At 39.3% G+C, this 18,029-nt stretch overlaps 1 protein-coding gene across 2 annotated transcripts; it reads left to right on the forward strand.

The window, feature by feature from the left end:
* Nucleotides 1-10,881: 10,881 nt before the first annotated feature.
* LOC117965592 (zinc finger protein Gfi-1-like) lies at nucleotides 10,882-17,594 on the forward strand. 2 transcript variants are annotated; one of them, XM_059007157.1, is made up of 6 exons: nucleotides 10,882-11,028; nucleotides 12,183-12,449; nucleotides 12,928-13,175; nucleotides 14,809-14,952; nucleotides 15,209-15,374; nucleotides 16,194-17,594. In XM_059007157.1, the coding sequence occupies exons 1-6, from the start codon at nucleotides 10,926-10,928 to the stop codon at nucleotides 16,385-16,387; spliced, it is 1,122 nt and encodes a 373-aa protein (XP_058863140.1). In that variant the 5' UTR covers nucleotides 10,882-10,925; the 3' UTR covers nucleotides 16,388-17,594. The 2 variants fall into 2 exon arrangements, with proteins under 2 accessions (XP_058863140.1, XP_058863141.1); XM_059007158.1 differs by having other exon boundaries at nucleotides 10,980-11,066.
* The last annotated feature ends 435 nt before the right edge of the window (nucleotides 17,595-18,029 follow it).

Below are 18,029 nucleotides of genomic sequence, written 5' to 3' on the forward strand. Positions count from 1 at the left end.
AAAGAAAAACAGCAATAGATGTGAACTGGGATTGGTATGACTCAGGTCTACCCTAAAAGTCCCTTTACCTTTCATTGTGTAACCCGGCACTGCACTGGTGTGTAAATACCAGAGTGCATCCTCTCTGCAGACAGGGCAGAAGAGCTCAGCACACAACAGGACAGGGCATCAAGGGGCTGTCTGGATAACAGAGGGGTGTGGATAATCCAGGCTGGGCTGTATCGCTGATCAAAGCAAGGATAGCACCAGGGTCAGGGTCAATTCCTGTTCCAATTCCTTTTCAAAATCCATTCCCAATTCCAATTCCCTCGTAATCAGTTCCAACACATCACAATTGCAATTGGCATTTACAATGCTTACCCATGCTTCATTCATAACTACTAAACCCTCAGTGCTGAATTAAGAAACACTAAAATAAACTCAAATAAAATGACAAACGTTTGGACTGGATGTCTTATTAAATGTCGTCAAATGTTGTAATTGTTGGAGATTCACTGTATATACCAATGCTTTGCCGTGCTTACCTATGCTTCACTACACTTTACTGTGCTTGTACTATGATAAACTCTTATAATAAGTGAACATTTAGATTCTTCACTAATTCATACCCTCTTATTCACCCACCAGGGGATTGAGGTTAATTCATGCATGAATGCGTGCCTTATACATTTGATATACAGCGTTTGTTACAAAGGGACCAGGAGGCTGTGTGGTCCAGTGGTTAAAGAAAAGGGCTTGTAACCAGGAGGTCCCCGGTTCAAATCCCACCTCAGCCACTGACTCATTGTGTGACTGAGCAAGTCACTTAACCTCCTTGTGCTCCGTCTTTCGAGTGAGACGTATCTGTAAGTGAATCTGCAGCTGATGCATAGTTCACACAACCTAGTCTTTGTAAGTCGCCTTGGATAAAGGCGTCTGATAAATAAACAAATAATAATAATAACATGGAATGAATACTGATAATAAAATCCACATGAATTAACAGGGTCAGAATTCAAAAGGAATGACTTCAGAAGTGCAGAAGATATTCAGGTGTTCTTCCTCTGGTATTCAGATGAAATTCATTATGAATTTGCCGTCGTAAAAAAGAGATGGTTTAACTAGACCATACAAAGACACAGCTTCAGTATATTAACATAACACCAGTTTAATTGCATTTTGACTGTACTTTGCCCTTGCAGTGTGTTCCAATTGTTTAGGAGCTTTGAATAAGACACCACTTCTAAATCAAAAGCAGGGATGGAAATCAGACTCCCATTGCATAGCAGTTTCACCCATTTCCAGGATTTTTAATACAAGCGTGATTAGCCACAGTTTAAAGATAACCAGCGTCTTATTAAACTTGTAGTAAAACCAGGAATGGATCAAACTGCTATGCAGTGGGAGTCTTATTTCCATCCCTAGAAAGAGCCGTACCACAGAGCTCAATGAACTATATATAGCTCAAAAGACATCTACTGGCCCTGCTCTGGTAAAACTGCACATGAAGCGTCTCTAATTACTGTGTATTTGCACATAATTACAATGTTATTATGCATAGCAACAATGTAACGTGTAAGTATGCAATTGTATCAGAAAAGGTTAGGGTTATGTCGTGCAGAACAGAAATACACATTAAGTACAATAACAATGTAATTATGTGTAAGTACACACGTATTTGCTAAGTAACTACGATGTAAATACACAGGCACCCCGAGTAAAGTGATACCCCTACTCTAGAGTAACGGTTAGAACGCACATTTGGCTTGTAACAACAACAGCACAGGTTTTCAGTAACTTTCCCGTTTAATAACCCACCAAAACACTGACTTAACCGACTTCAAATGCGCGTTGTATTCCGAGCGCAGTACTGCTTGCGCACCACACTGAAGTAGTTAACTTTCTCTGTGCTCTCCAGTCATAAAGGCCGAGTATCACAGTCACAGCTGTACTGCTGCTTGGTTTGACAAAAGGAAGCTAATTGCGGTAGTTAGCTGGAAGCCGTTGACGAGCGATGTGCAATGAAGAGGCTAGAGTCAGTTTTTTTTTTCACAATTCGACCCGAACACACTTCTTAAAAGCTGGACCTTCTCCGCCTCTTCATTAAGTTCGGGGGATCTTTGATTTATGCTTGGGTAACTGGCGGTCATTGTGAAATAACCTATAACTTTTTTTTTTTTTAATTCTCACTGTAGTTATTTTAGAGTAGTTGTTGTTTTTATTTATTTATTTACTTTATTAATATATCTATTATCCGGGTTTTTTTGTAATACAACTGTGTTTTTTGGGGGGGGGGGGGGGGTTTTGACGGGACTCAGACAGAAGAGGTAAGTACCAGTACATTATTTATTTATTTATGCACGTATGTGTTTATTTCTATGCTAATTAAAAATCATTGCTTGTATGTGGTGGTGAAATATGCTTGGTTAAGCCTTTTAAATATGAATAGCGGTGGACTGGTTCGTGAATAGTTTTTAAAGGCAGTATGCTTGCTTTTATTAGTGCAATGCATTGATAATGATGTATTGTTTTGTAATGTAATGCGATATTTTAGAATAATCTAGAAAAGGTTAGAACTGCATTATGGGACTTTGAGAAGAAGAGGGCTACTTTTTTGTAGTATTACTATGGTTCATTTTAGAGATATTTATTTCTGTTTATTTGGGATAAATATTTCAGAAGCCTTAGAAAAAAATGCATTGGGTGCTTTTAAGTCCGAACAAAATTTCGGACGCTCAGAATCATTTCCCACAGATTTGTATGAGAACCAGTAGATCAATATTTGATACTGATAATACAGTAATGGGTTGCGAATAAAAGAAAACAGGGAGACTAAATAAAAAGGTGTAATATCGTGTAGTCGCATTTTTCAGAATACATCAAATTTGTTTCAGTTAGTTGATTTTTTTTGTTTTCATACACAGCACGTTTGCATAGCTTTACAACAACGCTGGCTGCTGTACACAGAGTGCGTTCATTAATTGCAATATAAGGAAGTTCTTGGTATTTGTAATGCATTACAGTGCAGAGGCACTGTCCCATCCCTGTATTAGTACAGCGGTTTATGTTTGAGTTTTGCTTACTCCTAATTCTGAGGTTTACAACGCTTTTAATTTACATGAAGCATGTTAACACATCTTTATAAAAATCTGTATATATATACACTGCTGAGCAAAAGTCTTAGATACGACTTTAATACGACCATAGAACCAACCCGCTAATACGAAGGATCAGCTTCATATTAGCTGCTCATGTATAGTTTACTTTGAGTTGCTGTGATCACACGTTTTTGAAGATTCTCATCAATGTGAATTAGATTGCCAAATGACAAGCTAGGTTTCTTCTCACCCAAACTAAGCTGTATTAATAACAGTCAAAGTTGTTATAATCGTGGCAAACACTAGTGGTGCCTTTGAGTAAATTGTTGATACTCATAACATCGATATATATTGTAACTCCTGAATGTGTCAAAGACTTTTGCACAGCAGTGTGTGTGTGTCTATATATATATATATATATATATATATATATGTGTGTGTGTGTGTATGTGTATATATATATATATATATATATATATATATATATATATATATATATATATGTGTGTGTATATATATATATATATATATATATATATATATATATATATTTATAATTACACACACACACACAATATATGCTTTATTACACTTTGAAATGCTTTTACTATAGGAAACTTTTAAGGAATATGTTTTGTGCATCTACTGGTAGCAGCAAAACCACCTGTCTTCATACCAGTAGAAATCCTACTGGCTCAATGAATACCCAACCTAATCAGTCAATCAAACACACGTCAAATTAAGCAGAAGGGTTTGGGTGTGGAAATGGCTGTTGGAGGTATTTTGACACAGGAAGCTGAGATTTCTTTGGGTTTTTTTGTCCTCTTTTGAAACTTCAGATCAGATAGTGATTTCCTAAGAAGCCGTTTTAAAAGGGATGTAGGCTGCAACTATGGGCTGGCTCACCCTTTAACAACTGTAACCCTTGCAGGTCACCCTCGCCTGTTTCAATGTGCTTAAAGTTTAGCGAGAGTAGTGGATAACCAGCTTAATATATTTCTTGCAATACATAAGATTATATATGTATATATATATATATATATATATATATATATATATATATATATATATATATATATATAGTATTGAAGCTGCACTTCTCAGAGTGGTAAATGATTTACTGTTCTCTCCCGATATGGGCTCACCCTCAGTTCTTATGCTTCGAGATCCAAGTGATCATCCACTTGTGGTTGTGATTGTCTTGAGAATCTAGTGGGATTGTCAGCTTGTGTCCTGTCTTGGTTTAAATAGTTTTCAATTTGTTCAAATTGAGGAAGAACCCTCTTTTTTTTTTATCTGCGGTTACATGTGGTGTCCCGCTGGGTTCCATTCTTGGTCCAGTTGAGTTTTCCTTGTGCAGTATACGCTCTCCTTCGGCGATACTGTCCGTAGACACAAGGTACATTTTCATTATTATGCTGATGATACTCAAATATATTTATCTCTGAAACTGGGTGACGCCTCAACTGAAAATACTCTGACTACCTGTCTTGCTGACATTAAACACTGGATGTCAAATAGCTCTGGTATAACAGTGTGGATGCTGTTGGGATCACAGAATCACCTCAATAACAGAAATCCATCTGGTTTTAACATGTGGTAGTTTCTCCTCTATGCTGACGGCTGAAATTAGAGATTCGGGTGTCATTTTTGATCCAGATCTTTCATTTCAGCCGCACATCAGGAATGTTACTTGAGTCTTTTTTCATTTAAGAAATCTTGCTAAACTAAGACATTCTCTTTTGCTGTCGGATGCTGAGAAACTGATGCATGCTTTTATAACATCTTGGCTTGATTTATTGCAATTCTCTTTTCTCTGGTATTTCAAGTTGTGTTTTATCTCGATTTGCAGCCTGTGCAAAATGCTGCTGCCAGAGTTTTAACTACAACAAATAAGCATGAACACATGACTCCTGTGTTAGCAGCCTCGCGTTGGCTTTCTGTACGGGTTAGGATTGATTTCAAGTCCTGCTTTTTCTTTAAACTACATCTTTAAATGGCCTTGCTCCCCTATATCTAAAAGATTTGCTGACCCCACACGTACCTGATCACTTTCTTTGATCTCAGGACAAAGTTTTACTCCGTATTCCACGGCTACAGAGAGAGAAGGCAGAGCGGTCAGCTTTAGAGCACAAAGTTGTGGAATGATCTGCCACGATTTGTAAGGGAGGCACCCTCTGATGCTGCTTTTAATTTAAGATTAAAGATGCATTTTTTATAATTCAGCAGATGTATTTTAAAAAGCTTTAATACTTATTTTTATTTATTTTTTGATTCTTATACTACTTTTTAAAGTGATAATCAAAATGACTTGTTTTACTGTATGTCATTTAAGAGGGTGTTTAAATATTCTGTATTTTACTTGCTTTGAGTGTTATTCTTTTTTGTTGTTTTTATATGTAATGCGCTTTGAGGCGATTTATTGCGAAATGTGCTACATAAGCAATAAAGATTGATTGATTGATTGATTGATTGATTGATTGATTGATTAAAGTCGACTTCTCCAGTTCCACTCTAACCCTGCTGTGGTTTAATCCTGGTACATATGCACAGTAATTTAGCAGTTTTCTCCCATGCTTTTCCCCTGATTATATAGTATTTATCATAGTTTAGCATGTTGTTTTTTATATGCTTTACCATACCTCTCTGTGATTTACTATGTGTTCACTATGTTTTCTTACACTTTGCTATACTTTTACTGTTAATACAGCCTTGAAGTATCTAGATTCTAGAATGTAATAGGAGTTGATGAAGACGCTTTGGCTATCGTCACACTCTGGGTATAATCCCTCACATTTATCGGTCACACTTCTTTCCACCCCACCTAATCTCACAAGATATATAACATCTTAAAAGTAGACGGTTTCCATGTGATTAAGTTGCTGTACAGTATTAAACACTCTGCTGTATAAAGTGTGCCACAGCAGAACATAATGACAGTGTGTTTGTTTAGAGCAGTGTTTTGGATTACAGCAATGTGGTGTACAGTATAGCTGGGTGCATATCAGTGCATTGGTTTTAAATGTATTAATGAACACTATTGTAATCAATAGTTCCACAGCATTCTTTTTTGTTGTTGTTCTCGTATCTGCTGTTCTGTACAGTGCTTATTCTGCCAGGTTATTGGTGAATTCCTGGTAGAGTAAATTCTGCTTATTGCCACTATTTTTGCACAATCCTTTTAAACTGAGTTTGTAGCTGTGTTAATGTCCCCACATAGAAAAATAACAATTAAATGAAAAATCAGGTTTATAAATTTTAAGGGCTATGGTATTAACCCTTTCATGCAAGGAGCCCTCATATGGGGACGGATTTCAAATAAAAACTCTCTTCTAGTTTTTATATGGGGACACATGGATGACGCAAATGCATGATAACCTCATGTGAGGATGCAGTTTTTTCCCCCTATAAAGCAATGTGGACAAATTAACGTTTTAAATGAGAAAAACTTCTAACCCTCTCTAAAACAGCTGAAAACAGCTTGACTTTAAAAAATCATTCCTTACTGTGTTTTTTTTTTTTTTTTAAATAACAGGATCCCTACTTTTTAATAGTAGTTAACTAAAAACTGGAGGGACATTTTACTTCAAAGTTACAGTCCACCTCCAGTTTTAATTTAGCTCGAGCAGTGCCACAAGTTTCAAACAAAAACTAACTGAAACGTTTGTCTATTGGACCTAAACTTCTCTTTTGTTGTATGACACATGCAAAATAGCATGCAAGTGCGGCAGTGAAAATGTTTGCTTCCAAACGGCTTTGAGAAGTCAATCTATTATTGAGTGGTACTCTGTTGTAAAGGTGAGGGAAGGACAGCTTTTCTTTTTTTGAAATCAACACATTAATGAACTGGATTTATTGAATACCTGCTGATACTTCTTAAAGGGAAGTACGAGCATCAGCACAGCCCACCTTTAACACTTAATCAGATGTAAAACTGTGAGTAAAGAAGACATATCTTAATAACGTCTGGATTTATGATGATTGAAAGCATTAGCTGAAATGTTTTCCTCTATGTTTTGTACTCGCAGTTACTAACCGTTCCTTGATTTACTGATATTGAGTCCAGATTAGAATCTTTAGTCTTTTTTTTCTTTTTCTTTAAAAAAAAAAGTTTAACAAAACTTGGTGTTTTTTATTCTTGATGTTTTGTACAGTTTTATATTAAATATGAAAAAATAAATCGATCTGAAATCCTGGAAACGCTGTGGGCTTATACCACACATAATAAGATGCATTCTTTAACAAGCATACTGTAGTTAACCCTTATGTGGTAATAGGATCCAATATATAATTTATATGAAAGTGGGCAGAAATATATTTTAGTATGATGATGGATATAGTTTAGTCTGATGATGGGCAGCAGTGTGGAGTAGTGGTTAGGGGCTCTGGACTCTTGACCAGAGGGTCGTGGGTTCAATCCCAGGTGGGGGACACTACTGCTGTACCCTTGAACAAGGTACTTTACCTAGATTGCTCCAGTAAAAACCCAACTGTATAAATGGGTAATTGTATGTAAAAAATAATGTGAAATAATGTATAATGTGAAATAATGTGATCTCTTGTAACAATTGTAAGTTGCTCTGGATAAGGGTGTCTGCTAAGAAATAAATAATAATAGTAATAATATTTATTCTGCTTATGGATTGTAATAAATCATATAAGGGAATACGTGCATGTGTTTCATGTCAATATTCTTTTTGTTTAAACTCCACCTGTGCACTTTTTAATTTGGAGATTTTGTTAAAAATCTCGTCCTGTTTTAAAATGATTATTTCTTATTACAGAGGCTACACAGCTGGAAGAAATAGGACATCAATATGTTCTTCTGTATCAAGTTTGTACTGTTTGGTTTCTTAAACAAAAACAAAACTTTTACAGTCAGTTACAATATTACAAATATATATATATATATATTTTATTTTTTAGCAGACGCTCATATCCAGGGTGATTTACAATTGTTACAAGATATCACATTATTTTTACATACAATTACATTATTTTTTACATAAAATTACCCATTTGAGAGTTGGGTTTTTACTGGAGCAATCTAGGTAAAGTAGGTAAAATTTATATATATTATTATTTATTTCTAGCAGACACTGTTATCCAGGGCGACTTACAATTGTTACAAGATATCACATTATTTTTACATACAAAAACATTATTTTTTTTACACATTATTTTTACATACAATTACCAATTTATACAGTTGGGTTTTTACTGAAGCAATCTAGGTAAAGTACCTTGCTCAAGGGTACAGCAGCAGTGTCCCCCACCGGGGATTGAACCCACGACCCTCCGGTCAAGAGTCCAGAGCCCTAACCACTACTCCACACTGCTGCCTCTCTCTCTATATATATATATACTTCACTTCTGAAACTAATGCCTAATTCACTTGTCTAGCATTCCAAGTGACATTGAAAAAGAGTTCTAGTAGAAACATTTATCATTTGTATGACTTGTATTGTAACACTTGAATGTATTTGTATTTGCTTGCGATTGTAAGTCGCCTTGGATAAGGGCGTCTGCTAAGAAATAAATAATAATAATAATAATAATCATTGAATTTTTCTTTTAGTATTCCTTTATCTTCAATAACTTACTGTTTTAATGCCATCTTTGGTAACTAAATGAATAAATGAAAATGCTGGTTTAATTGGAATTTACCAAGCTTTGCTGTCGGGCTAGATTAACTTCTATACCCCTGGTCAAGGATAACGCCGTTTTGAAAGTATCTAATATAATATAGGAATTAATGAGGATGTTAAAGGACCAGTCATGCACTGACCTCATATACCTTAACCATGTCTTTTTTTTCTTGTACTAAATCCTCCACTGCTGCATAGCGGATATCGCTCTGACCAATGGGTTGTTTCCTGTGAGTTGCTCAACCACAGATAAGGTTAACAAGCATTACTATGCGACACAGTAGGAAGAACCAGCTCGGTATTCTCTGTTAACAATGTTAACAGTGTGGAGTGCAATACACTTTGTGCACTTGAATCAAGCATCAGCCAGTGTTGCATGGACAATTTTATCAGCATAAGATGAAAATGCTTTGGAACTTCAGTGAGGGTGTGACCGCGCTGGACAGGGCAGAGACACTGGAGCGGGAGTCGGAGGATGGGGTTCAAAAATCAAATAAAAAATCAAAACACTTTTAACCACACCAACACAAATCTGCCAAACAGCCTTCCAACACGATAGCTCTCTGTAGCAGAGCCGGAGAGCACACAGGTAGACACCCTCTCTCTGGAGTTCAAAACAGAACTGCAGCACAGAGGGCCAGGTTAAATTGACAACCAATTCAGCAATTCAGCCTGACCAGCTGCATTCACACGGAAATTAACAGATCATTAAGGCTGCCCTAGGAACATTTATAAAGAAATACATTTAACACTCATAAATATGAAGATAAAGAAGATACTGCTGCTGATGGAGCTGGTGGGATAATTAGGCACATTTGTGCTGTAGAATATGGGAATGGATCAAAGCAAGTACTGGTGTCCTGGGGAATTAGACTGGGGAAAAAGTGGATCGCCATCTAGAATTTAAAGGGGAGGTTCCATCGTTTCTGAGGTTTATGGAGCCCGGGGAATAAGTTGATCGGATATATTAACTAAAAATAAACCATTTAAAATGAACTTTCTAAGTGTCATGTATATGTCTGTTTGTTTGACAAACGTTATAGTCACTCGAGATGTTTTTGTTACGTATTTCACGTGTAAGCAGTACTGTAAGGATAGGTATGCGAGCGATTATCAAAAAGTTAAAGCACGATTTTCAGTCATGGACAAAATTGAGCTCCATGCTGTGGTTACTTAGGTCACGATGCACAGCAATCACTGATGCACTTGTACTATTATTATTATTATTATTTATTATGTGCTTTGTTCTTTCATTTATTTTTACAGACAGGACTCATTTTTATTTTTCAACCTATACATGACAAAACTCCTGTTCCTTTTCAAACAAAAAAAAAAAAAACGTGTTTACTAATTTAGCTATCATGTTTAATACCTTTTTTTTTTAGCTAGGATGTTAACATTTCATCTTTGTAAACTGTGATAGTTAACGTTAGGCCTACTGACAAAATAATAATAGACCTTGCAATTCTAAATAATATTGTATGATTGTATGTCATTAGAATATATTACTAAAACATTTTAATTTCGATTAAAGACTGACAACTGTAAAACCTTTTAATATACAGTAAATAAATCTTTGCGATCACACATCAACTACATCTGATTAACAACGACATTTTTCAGGCAGAAAAAGCTGACAAGCGTTTAACACGAGGCCTAAGAGAGACGTAAGTTACAGTATAACTGAACACTTCGCCTCGCACGTATGTTTTACAGACCGAAAAGAAATAAATAAAAAAGAAAGTGTCGTGTGAACACATTACCATACGATCTGGCAAATGAAATGACCAGACAGAAAATGTTGATTCATGTTGTTAACCTCCCCTTTAATTTTTTTCTGAAAACAAAAAAAACACAATAACATTCTAAAACATGTTTCTTTATTTTTTCCTTTTCATAATTATTCTGTTTTTTTAGTCCTAATGATGAGAAACTAGCCCTGTCTGTTGAGTTAACACCAATAAAGGATTTGAAAAGAGTTTCAGTGAGAAGTGTCTTTTTTTTGTGCAGCTGTCCTTCTAGAAGTTCCCCGTACCAAAAACATAGCAAAGTGCAATACTGCATGGTAAAGCACTGAGAGGTACGGCAAATCTTATTAAAAATGGCACATGCTGGTAAATGGGTAGTATAACTATGGCGTGCAGCCTTTTTTTAAAATGTGGTTCTGCTGTATTTGTGTGCTGCAGGGACTGGTACAGCAATGCCTCGCTCCTTCCTTGTGAGAAGCAGAAAGAGCAGCACACACCAGGGTGTGAGATACGTGAAGGAGGGAGACTCTCACACCAACGCTGCCTGCCGTCACGGTAAGCACAGCAGACAGTCATCCCTGGAACAGCTTGAGGTAACACTCCAGGAACTTCTGATTCGAGTCGTTTCTGCACACGCCCTCGCTGGCGCACTCATTTACTCACTCGAGAGTTTTCAATACATGTAACAAGTTTCCCACGATATTTGTGAAATTTGACCATGCCTTTCTTGTGTTTTATTACACTTTGCTGTGCTATTACTGTGGGAAACTTTTATAAGTGTTAGTTGACCATGGTTTTGTTGTTTCCACATGCTTTCCCCTACCTGAATGGCTTCATTCCTATTTTTATACTATGCATTTACCATAGTTTAGCCCGGTTTGTCATGTTTATTAATATCCTTTACCATACCTCTGTGCTTTACAATGCTTGCCTATGCTTTATCAGACCTCTCTCTGTTTTACAATGCTTCCCTATGCTTTACCAGACCTCTCTGTGCTTTACAATGCTTCCCTATGCTTTACCAGACCTCTCTGTGCTTTACAATGCTTCCCTATGCTTTACCAGACCTCTCTGTGCTTTACAATGCTTCCCTATGCTTTACCAGACCTCTCTGTGCTTTACAATGCTTCCCTATGCTTTACCAGACCTCTCTGTGCTTTACAATGCTTGCCTATGCTTTACCATACCTCTGTGCTTTACAATGCTTGCCTATGCTTTACCTTTTTTTCTCTGTGCTTTATTACACTTTGCCATGCTTTTACTGTGGGAAACTTTTATAAGGGTTGGGCTACCATAGTTTGTTTTTTTTTAAACACAGTTTGATATTACTAAATCTAGTCTAAACTTAAGTTGGTGTCTTTAACAGCAGAGTAGAACCGTTCATAAGAACATTCTTTTTTGTAACTGTTTTAAGAAATGTTTTTTTGGGGGGGTTTTTTATAGACTGTTTTTTGAAGAGCGTTCTTTTAAATATTCTTTTGGATTAAACATTGCTTTGAAAAAAACTTCTTACCCACTCTGAAACAATTCAAGATTTTAGGTTTTGTGAACTGTCTGCGAATGTGATTTAATTGATCAAAAAAGGGCTTAAAAAAAATCTTCAACTAAACATTCCCTAAATCAGTCCGTAGGTTTAAACATGAAGTGTTGTACCCCCTCAATCTTCCCCTGTAATGATTTGTAATGGTTCAATATTGTCTCTTTCCCAGTTGAATATCTTGGCAGAATACAGGGCTGTATGAATCCAGCCGAGGCTGTTCCCTTTAAGGAATTAAAAGGCAGTGCTGCAGCTCCGGGAACTCAGGAATTAAAGTCCTCCTACAGAAATCCCTGCAGTGACGACTGGGAGCCCTCTGGGACAGACGGTGTCTTTAAGGAGCCCAAGGAGGGTCCGGCTATTCCTGCCAGCCCTCAGGAAGGTCTGCTCCACACAGGCTCCAGGACAGGTCAGGACTGGAGGCTGCCTTCCTCACCAGGTACCACAATAGACACATTCACACCAGTTACAAGACAGGCCCCCATTGGAACAGGAGCAACCGCACTTAGAATGCGGCTGAGAGTGTAGAACTCGCACTCAGAATGTCAACGACAAAGTGTTCTAAATGTTTAAACCACAACAGGTTCTATATATGTCAGGGTTTGTTCTGTTTTTTATTTAGATTTCATGACTTGTGGTATGTTTCTAAGTGCATGGTCGTTTTACCATGCTTTTCCCACGGTTATGCTGTTAAACTGGTTTGTCATGTTTACTAATGTGCCTTACCATACCATGCTATTTAATTTTAAAAAAGTACAATTCTTAACTGTGCTTTAGCATGCTTTCACTGTGCTTGTCCCCACTGACTCCCATGATAGCCTGTCCTTTGGGTTAATGTGATAGTAAGTGGAGGGTGCGATATGAAGCAGCGTTCTATTAAATTGGCTGATCCCGTTTCGCACTCTTGGTCCTCTCAGTCCTGACCTCAGATAAGCCCTGTCTGACGGGTGAATCCTCGCCCCCTGACCTGGGCCTCTCGTTCGGACGGTACTGCTGGCCCGACTGCCCGGAGTGTGAGCTGAAGGTGCTGGTCCAGTCCCTGCTCTCTCCAGGTTTGGATCTGAGCCGGGCCGAGGGAGAGGGTTCGAGAGAGAGCTCCAGCAACCTGCTGTGCACCCAGCTGCTGCACTGCAGAGCCCCATACAAGTGTCCCATCTGCAGCAAGGTGAGAGAAGAGAGGGGGGTCCAATACTGCTTCCTTACCATTGGCTTCAAAGAGTACAGCTCTGGCCAAAAGTTTTGCATCACCTAGAGTTTTAGGATCGAGACATAATTTAAACTACATGAACATAATTTGTATCTTTTATTTAACATCCTGTAATCAAAGAAACTACAAAATGATATAACATAATTCTTTGTGTTTTTTATGGAAATTCCTATGTCTGAGTAATTGTAATAAGTAGAGGCAGTCCAAATCTGGGAAAATCTGCAAAAAACTGCAGAAATGTTCAGTAGATATCTGCAGAGTTTTCTGTGGAGCATCTTATCTCATCTCTGGAGTGTTTTAGTATTTGTATTAATAATGTCTTATAAAACTGTCAGTCAAGTCAACATAATCCTGTCAAACAGTGTTATGGTTCAAGTGCTTCCAATATAGGAGGCTGTGTGGTCCAGTGGTTAAGAAAAGGGCTTGTAACCAGGAGGTCCCCGGTTCAAATCCCGCCTCAGCCACTGACTCATTGTGTGACCCTGAGTAAGTCACTTAACCTCCTTGTGCTCCGTCTTTCGGGTGAGACGTAATTGTAAGTGACTCTGCAGCTGATGCATAGTTCACATACCCTGGTCTCTGTAAGTTGCCTTGGATAAAGGCGTCTGCTAAATAAACAAATAATAATATAATATATTGAGCATTTTTGTCAGTGAAATCTTTAGAAACTGTCAAAACAAAAACATCACGTCTCATTAGACTTTGTATTGGGCCACATTTCCAAAGCCTCAACGCCAGACAAAACATCTGTTAATTTAACAAAACTAGAACCAAAACAACCAAGTTATATATTTCAGTTCGCTTTAGCAGTCTGTTTATGATCATTATGATGACGATGTAGCTGCAGAATCTGCGGAAGTCTGCGAATTCCACGGGAGCCTGAAAATTCTGTGATTTCCGAGGAATTCCGTTCTCCGCAGACTTGGGCCTCTACCCATAAATCAGGCATCTGCAGCACACAGCATTCCTCTTTGCTTAAAGACATTTTGCATGTGAAACAAACGCAACCAGTACATCCAAATATGCAGATGATGTCTGATATTATTTTTTTGATAAGTCTTCTTTTAAGGTGGTTCAGCTATTCGGGCTCTCCAGTAATTGTATAGCATTGATATGTGTTACATAGGCTTTATCAGCCAACCTGTCTTTAAGTGCTGCACCATCTAGTGATCTGACACTTTGGATCAAATTCTTGAACTCCTAGACAAAGCACCTGAACACAGACTTATCGAACAGTCATGACAGTGAGAATTTTCTATAGAATTCGAAGTCACCTCAGCAGAGTTTTCGAGGTCATGTTACTGGCTGAAAGTCAATAGGGGAAGCAGCAGCTGGTTGGTTAATGACAGGAAGGAAGCCAGCGAAGGGGCGGGGACAATTTCAACCCACCAGGTGACCAAGCAAGTGCAACGCTAACTGAAAACATGTCTCTCTCTCTCTCTCTCTCTCTCTCTCTCTCTCTCTCTCTCTCTCTCTCTCTCTCTCTCTCTCTCTGTCTGTCTGTCTCTCTCTCTCTCTCTCTCTCTCTCTCTCTCTCTCTCTCTCTCTCTCTCTCTCTCTCTCTCTCTCTCTCTCTCCCCCACCCCTGCAGGTCTTCTCTTCCTCACCTGGCTTGGAGACTCACCTGAGGAGGTCACATGGCAGCAGGCTGGCTTTCCAATTGGCCGGCTATGGAAAGGCAGGGGGGCACCCGGTCAGCCTGCTCCCCGAGAGGGGGGTGCACTGCCAGATCAAGGTGAGGTTAAGAGCTGAACGTCACCCAGAGAAAACCACTGGCCCCAGCTCTGTAATCAAAGCAGCCATTGGGTTGTAGGAAAAATGACATTTTGGAGAAATGATTGAGCATGGCGTTCGCTACGACTGCTTTGCTTTTCATATAAGGGCTCCAAGTTGGGCAGCAGTGCGATTTAACTGATTTAACACAAAATTTTGTGACCGAACCCAGGGTTTGGTGCCCCTGGTGTCCTGATGTGCTCCCTCGTGTTTTCCAGGAGCGGAGTTTCGGCTGCACGGTGTGTGGGAAGACGTTCAAACGCTCGTCTACCCTGTCGACGCACCTCCTCATCCACTCTGATACCAGACCCTACCCCTGTCAACACTGCGGCAAACGCTTCCACCAGAAATCCGACATGAAGAAGCACACGTTCATCCACACAGGTAAGAAACACCTGGGCCGGCAAGCCTTCCCTTGTAAAGGTGTACCACCGTAAACTTGTACAGGGATTTTCCAATTTTCCCCATGCTTTTCATATGGTTATACTCTGCATCTACCATAGTTTACCATGTTTTTTTGTATATGCTTTACCATACCTCTGTGTGCTTTACAATGCTTTGCCATGTTTTCTCTATGCTTTATTACACTGTGCTGTGCTTTGACTGCGGGAAACTTTTATAAGGGTCAGCCCAACTTTTTACCCCATGTGTCCCAACTAATCGATTTTGATAGGACAGAATCTGATCAAATTTGATAGGACATAATCGGTTTCTGTTTTGCTATTATTTTAAGTTGCCAGACAACCCACTCAGCATTTTGCCTACAGAGAAGCAGACATTTCAACACGCAACAGTGGTAAATTATTTTACCCCCGATTTTTCCTTTTTTTTTTCTCCCCAATTTAGAATGTCTAATTATTTTAGCCCCTCATCGCAGCAGTTCCTCACACAGCTGTTTAAGAGAACTGAAGGTTCAGTGTGCGTCCTCCAATCCCACGACAGTGCCAGCTTCCTCTTTTACACCCAGGAACTCGAGAGCAAATGTCAGCGCGCTACTGACCTCTGGAGGACAAATGCCAGTCCTGCAGGTGTCTGCTCTGAGCTCACTAGGCGTCTGGCCAGCAGGGTCCGCTGTAGCGCAATAAAGAGAAACCGCCCCTGACGGTTTTGCCTCCTTAACCCGCGGGAGAACCAGAGCCAATGCAATGCTTGTTTCCGTCTTGTTTTTAAGCTGAATGTAAAGCTTGTTTATCTGTGTTGCAGGAGAGAAGCCCCACAAGTGTCAGGTGTGTGGGAAAGCATTCAGTCAGAGCTCCAACCTGATCACCCACAGCCGCAAGCACACAGGCTTCAAACCCTTCACCTGCCCCACCTGCAGCAAAGGCTTCCAGCGCAAGGTGGACCTGAGGAGACACCAGGAGATCCATGGGGTCTACACCCAGTCCAGTGAGAAGTGAACCCAACCTAACCCATACTCCCAAACCAAAACCAAAACCCCACACCCCAGCTCTACTGCACTGATCTGAACTGTGATCTCAGCAGGGCTTCCTGCGCAAGGTGGATCTGAGGAGACACCAGGAGATCTATGGGGTCTACACCCAGTCCAGTGAGAACTGAACCCAACCTAACCCACACTCCCAAACCCAAACCAAAACCCCACACCCCAGCTCTACTGCACTGATCTGAACTGTGATCTCAGCAGGGCTTCCTGCACAAGGTGGATCTGAGGAGACACCAGGAGATCCATGGGGTCTACACCCAGTCCAGTGAGAACTGAACCCAACCTAACCCATACTCCCAAACCCAAACCAAAACCCCACACCCCAGCTCTACTGCACTGATCTGAACTGTGATCTCAGCAGGGCTTCCTGCGCAAGGTGGATCTGAGGAGACACCAGGAGATCCATGGGGTCTACACCCAGTCCAGTGAGAACTGAACGCAACCTAACCCACACTCCCAACCCCCAAGCCCTAATGCAATGATCTGAACTGTGATCCCCCATTGTGGAGAGGACAGAGCTGTCAGAAAGTCTGGCAATCTGGCTCTGGGTAGTATAGGAAACTGGAAGGATCTGGAACAAAGGCAAATGATTTTCAAGCTAAGGTTCGGACGTTGGCAATTTTGAGAAGTTCTCATTTGTGTTTTTTGTTTTGTTTTTGGAAACAAGGCTCAGGGAATCACTGCACCTTCACTGCCTGACCAAAAGCTCCTCCCCTCCCCTCCCCTCCGCTCCCCAGCTCAACGAGGGGTAAGCGTTGAGCCACGGCTGCAGTTGTACTTTCCGCTTTCATAACTTTCTTAACTTCCAATGGCCAGCAATTGGCGAGCTGATTCCGCTTCGGTGTACACAGGAGTCCTGCATTTACCACGCTCCCACTTGAGCAGACACACGCAAATCTTTTCTATACCAAAGAATCAGAAGGCAGCTGGGTCAGACCTATTTATTTTTTGCAGTAGCCTGCCCTCTAGTGGCTAAGGCATCTAATAGCACTGCCAGCCAGTCTTCTGTGCATTATTTAAAGAATTGAAGTTAATGTATTGAGGGAACCACATGTTTAATTTAAGCAATATATATATATATATATATATATATTTGAAATGCATGCATTATTTTTGTAAAGTGGATTAATTTCTTTTACTTACGGTTACAAGGCAGAATTGTGTCTAAATGAGATTTGTTGTATATCGAGATTTAAATCTAACTCGAATGCGTTTGTATATAAGTGTTGTACATTATTATTTTTTTTGTTTTGTTTTGTGCAATTGATGTATAAAGAAACCTGACTCAGAAACCTGCCTCCATTTTCCTTCAGAAGCATTGGAGACATCTGGCCATATTATTAGGATCACTGTCTTAAGTGATTCTCATCTACAGCTCTGACCAAAAGTTTTGCATCACCTAGAACTTTAGGATCGAGACATCATTTAAAAAAAGAAAAAAACTACACGAACATAATTTAGATGTTTTATTTAACATCATGTAATCAAAGAAACTACAAAATTATATTGCAAAAGTCTACCGGAAGCCATAATAGCAGTACAATAGTATTTCATGTTAGATTTCAAAATGTCACATTTTTCCATGTGTCCGTTTTTCG

This window comes from Acipenser ruthenus, chromosome 34, assembly GCF_902713425.1.
Source record: "Acipenser ruthenus chromosome 34, fAciRut3.2 maternal haplotype, whole genome shotgun sequence".
NCBI classification, from domain to species: Eukaryota; Metazoa; Chordata; class Actinopteri; order Acipenseriformes; family Acipenseridae; genus Acipenser; species Acipenser ruthenus.

What these genes read in the sequence shown, in the direction of transcription:
- LOC117965592 (XM_059007157.1), top strand. Translation starts at nt 10,926, where the DNA reads ATGCCTCGCTCCTTCCTTGTGAGAAGCAGAAAGAGCAGCACACACCAG. An exon ending in GAGGCTGCCTTCCTCACCAG is followed by an intron (nt 12,450 to 12,927) that starts GTACCACAATAG and finishes TGGTCCTCTCAG; the next exon opens with TCCTGACCTCAGATAAGCCC. An exon ending in GCACACGTTCATCCACACAG is followed by an intron (nt 15,375 to 16,193) that starts GTAAGAAACACC and finishes TCTGTGTTGCAG; the next exon opens with GAGAGAAGCCCCACAAGTGT.